At 47.5% G+C, this 5,000-nt stretch overlaps 1 protein-coding gene across 1 annotated transcript in view; it reads left to right on the top strand.

Annotated features, from left to right (window-relative positions):
* Positions 1-5,000, top strand: part of LOC147324137 (cGMP-dependent protein kinase 1-like) — a 74,720-nt gene that overhangs the window by 61,918 nt on the left and 7,802 nt on the right. Inside the window, exon 10 of the mRNA XM_086304649.1 lies at positions 3,129-3,225. Within this exon, the coding sequence (XP_086160775.1) occupies positions 3,129-3,225 (97 nt within the window). The remainder of the gene's footprint in view (positions 1-3,128; positions 3,226-5,000) is intronic.

Genomic DNA, 5,000 nt, shown 5'->3' with positions numbered 1-5,000 from the left:
ATTTCCACTGGACCAATCCATCTTTATTTATGAAGCACTTTAAAATAGCTAGCACAGGACCAAAGTGCTGTACAGTAAACAAGTTAAGCAATAATAGAATAAAACAAAACAGTAAAAAATAAAACACATAAAACATAAAACAGACCTATATTTACACAAGATAAAACAGCATAGAATCAACTAAAACACCTAAAATAAAAACCAACAGGTCAGAGTGAAGAGGTGGGTTTCAAACCAGGCAGAGGAGAGGCCTGTCCGAGGGCAGGTCGTTCCACAGGAAAAGCACGATCTCCTCAAGGTTTACGCCCAGTCCTGGGTGCATGCAGGCGCAGCTGACCTGAGAGAGAGCAGGTGGGTGTGTGAGGCTGTAGCAGCTCAGAGAGATACAAGGTCGGCACCGTCTTTTGGATAAGGGCGTGAGACAGCACCTTGGGGAAACTTTCAGCTTCGCCAGGCTGCCACTCTGGCGGCACTTATGCTGGAGGTGTGGAGCTGGGACACGGCTCCAATATTGCCCGATCTTTGGCAAAAAGTCGGAGATCCAGTAGTTTGGCGATCATACACCAAGAGAGAGTTGACATTTATCACAACAGTCAATAAAATCAGCACAAACAAGCATAACACTGGCAGTGACAGACGGCACACACACCGGCGCCATCTTGGACGTCTTGTCCTTGTGTTTCTGGGTCCAAACTGCTGCTTGTTGCTTTCCCTTAGCAGCTGTTTGACCATAAAGGCCTGATTCATGTGTCTGCTACCGGAGCTCTGTGTGGCATCTCTCTGGGCTCTAATCTGAGCTGGTAACTTGTGATTTCTGAGGCTGGTGATGAAAGTATCCTCAGCAGCGGAGCGGACTCTTGGTCTTTCCTGGGCGTCCTCGTGTGAACCAGTTTCATCGTAGCGCTTGATGGTTTTTGCGACTGCACTTGGGGACACGTTCAGAGTTTTAATAATGTTCTGGACTGACCGAGCTTCAGTTCTTACAGTAATGATGGACTGTGGTTTTCTCTTTACTTAGCTGATTGGTTCTCTCCATAATATGTTGTCAAATATGGCTGCCAGCTGTGCACCAACCTGACTCTGCACATCACACCTGATGGCCCCAACGTCATTAAGAAGGCAAGAAACTCCACAAATGAACCCTGACAGGCTCACCTGTGAGGTGAAACATGTCAGGTGACGACATCATGAAGCTCACTGAGAGAAGGCCGAGGGTTTGCAGCGCTGTCAACAAAGCAAAGGGCGTCTACTTTGAGGAATCTAAACTATAAGACATATTTAGAATTATTTATTATTTTGTCTTTGCCACATAATTCCACATATCTTATGATTTATCTGATGTTTTCAGTTTGTATGTGTAGAAAGTAGTAAAAATAAAGAAAAAACATTAAGTGAGAAGGTCTGTCCAAAACTTCTACTGCTAATGTCAATAAAACCTCATTTATTTTTTCAGTTGTACAAAAAACTGAAAATCATAGACCACAGAAATGTTTCCCTTCATGTGTGAATGCATCCATGAGTTAAAGATGATGTTAAGCTTCCTCTCAGTCTATGAGAGCAGCTTAGCATGAACCTCAGAGTAAAATAATCCTTCTTTATCTCATGCAGAGCAGCCTCTGTTTACGCCATCGTTTAATCACCAAACATTATATATTTTTATTTTACTTCTTATCAGAGAATAAAGGTGCTTCTTTCCATTACCAGACTAAATACAGCTAAGTATCGTAGAAATTCATTGATACTGTAAATATTAATAGAGATCAAATGCAGTTATACTTATAAAGACCTTGTTCTGCAGCGTGACACTAGCTCTACTTTAAACTGAGCGCTTTTCTCATCCTGTGTGTTAGTTCAGTGTTCTGCTCAAGGGCACGTCAGCGGGGTGAAGGTGGTCTGGATTTGAACCTGGCTGCGAGCTCTAACAGTAAATCTCTTACTTAAGACCTCGCACTAATTTTAGAGTGTTTGCGTTGTTTCGTCCCGAGCGACCAGCAGCAGCTTCTGTTTCTGCCGTAATCTGATTCCACAGCTTCCAGGAACTAGTCAGGCCCCTGTTTACACAACAGCACAGCTGCAGAAGCATATTTCATTCAAATCTGGCAGACGAGCGAGGCTCGCCCCACAGGTGAAGGGCAGAGCGCCTAAACAACCTGAGAAGTTGAAACTTTTGCGTCCTCTGGTTTAGAGGTCGGGACAGTCTGTCCTTTAATAACTGAGCTGCGTTTACAGGCGAACCTCTCAGCAATGTTTCCATGCGCTAAAAATACTTGAGCAGCAGCAGGGTCCTCCTGCAGGTTCTCCTCTCAGCTCATTACGCCCTGCGGGATCGGCCGGAGCAGACGCAGACCTCTCAGAGGCTTTCCTCCTTACACTTCACTTTGAGCATGCTCAGTTGGGCTTTTTAAAATCAGACGCCACAAAGTTGGAGTCCAGATCCTGGATCTGTGTGTGTCATCCACTGAGGTGCTGAGCTTTCCTTTGAGGTGATCCTCGGATTCACGCGGTGCTACAGGGTTCAGGTTTGTTTGTAACCTTGATGCACGAGGAGCTGGAGGATCTAGCAAAGTCTCCACACCTGTGGTACCACCGGACCTCCAACGCCCGCTCCTGTCCTCACCATGTAATCTGGAGGTGGAGCTCTTCCTTTGAGACGGCTCTGTTACGGACACTTTGCCGAACGTTCTCGTGAAGACTGAAGACAAGTTGTTTGTTCACACGTTCGTAGTTTGACCAACATCAGATTCCAGACTCGGTAGAAGTCGGGCAGCTTACGAACTCCCCGTCAGCGCCATCTGGATGATTCCAAACCAACATTCCTGAACAAGTGGATTTACTGTTCAAATAAAGTTTGGCGATGAGAGAGCCGATTCCCGTCCCAGCGAAGGAGCAGAGAGAGCGGCTCCCCAGCCTCCCTGCTCCTCCCTCCTCTTTCTCCTTCCCCATCATCTCGTACTCCATCCAGACATCAAAGAAGTTCCCGTTCTTCCACGTGGTCAGATGCTGCAGGTAAAACCATGTCCCTTGTTGGGAATGCCAGACAGGATTTAGCATGGGAAGCTAAAGCTGAACCCCGGTGTTTCGTCCCGGGATCGATGTCCTGTGTTTAGTGATGTGTGTTTTTGTTTCAGATACGAGGCGGAGAACGCCTTCTTCTCCAGTCTGAAACTCACTGACTTCAACATCATCGACACGCTGGGAGTCGGAGGCTTCGGACGCGTCGAACTGGTATGATCTGACACTTCAGGAAATTAGATTCATCTGTGCATCACTGAGAGTCGGAGGTAGTTTTATCTGAATGTGTGGATGCAGACTCACTGTGGAAGGCCTGCCACAACAAAAAGATGGTTTCTGTGATGTCACCTACACGTTTGTGTCAGCCTTTTCTTTGGAGCCATCAGTAAGTGGACGAGAGGGCGGAGCTCTAAGCTGTCAGATAATGCTTGCTCGTGTGCTTTGATCGTCTTCATACACTGCATCACAATGATGTCCCCAAAATCCTGAACTGGAGCTCCGCCTTCAATTGGTCTGTTAGTACGGTGACCTCACAGCAGCCATGTTATTGGCCACATGATGTCATTAAAAAGGCTCCAACAGCACAAACATAGTCCAGAGGTACCGCTCAGGTGAAGCTAGCAGCTACAGGCACCTGTGTCACAATCCACCTGTCAGTTAAAGAGGCCACGCCCCTAATAATGCAAACAGGCTAGCTATTCGCAGTATCTTACCAGTAAAATATCTGTGCTGGTAACTGGACACCAGTCCTCATGTGATTCAGGCTCTGCAGGTTCACAGAAACCTCAGAGTTTCTGTCCAGCGTCGCCATCGTCCTGCCGTCCTAATAAATCTGTCAGGTATCAAACATGTGACCCTGGCCTCAGGGCGCCTCACATCATAAATTCATCCACAGCTTTATCTGATTAAAACAGGTCATAGTGAGAAGGTTTGAGGTGATGGAAAAATGTAAGGGGGGGAGGGCGGGAGGCAGCGGGTGGTGCAATGCAGCTCAGGGAGTCGAGTTTCTCTGCCGCAGGAGGCGGGGCCTGAAGGTACTAAAGGTCGAAGGGGAAGCCCTGCGGAGGGTTTGCCCAAAAGCAGGAAGGAATCCCCATTCAGGGTCTCCCACCGTTCCCCTGGGGATATTTTTGGAGTGTAACTCTGCTCCAAGGAAAAAGCAGACCTCCGACCTCCCGACTGTCTCACCGCAAAGACTACGAATCATGTGATGCCTCAGAGCCATCAGCGTACCCACCAAACAGCTTCAGGTTTTATCACAACCTGCGTGGTTTCTAGGCTGAGTGCGAGTTCTCGTAAATCAGAACAGAAAAGTTGTTTGTGTTCGATTTCACTTTATTCTCGTGGACCTGATCAGGAACATGGATCCACGGTGACTGACCTCATCCCACAGTCTGTCTCCAGACGGCCTGAAACCAGCCAAGCACTGCACAGATGCATTAGAGAGGAAAACGAACCCCAGTTTACTAACGTTCAGTTTACCGTTGTCTTCACTGTGACTCTGACTCTGTTCAGTCCTTCAGAACTAATCAGATCAGTTGTTCCTGAGGTTGTTAGAAGACTTTAGTTTACAGGTTGGACAACATGTCCGAGTTTCCAACAGTCTCACAACGAGTGACTGCAGCACCGACCGAGCAGACCATCAGAAATACGGCAGCTAATGGCAACGAGCGGGACATAACCATCAGCAGTGCAGAGCGGCTGAAAGCTGTTAAAGTCACGAACGACCGACTGACCCTGGAAGCAGCTCAGCTAAACAGTCCTTTATCAGAAGTGAAAGTTTTCCCGTGTTTGTCTGAGTGAAAAAGCTTCCAGCTGCTGCTGTTTCTCCGTCAGCACCGATGGTGTCGGTTACCGAGGAGGGGGTGACCTCTCAGACATGTCGGAGTAAGAAGTCAGGACCGTAATTTGAGGAATCGGTCCAGGAATAGAGGATTGTGTCATCGCCTATGAACAGCACACAGCGAGGTGTTTACAGCGAGAGCATG

This window comes from Aulonocara sp. 'chitande type north' Nkhata Bay, linkage group LG8 (genome assembly GCF_057382095.1).
Source record: "Aulonocara sp. 'chitande type north' Nkhata Bay isolate Kocher_YH1m ecotype deep benthic linkage group LG8, A_spYH_male_GT1.1, whole genome shotgun sequence".
NCBI lineage: Eukaryota > Metazoa > Chordata > Actinopteri > Cichliformes > Cichlidae > Aulonocara > Aulonocara sp. 'chitande type north' Nkhata Bay.
Note: the sequence above shows the minus strand (reverse complement) of the source record. Positions and strands in the feature narration are given on the sequence as shown.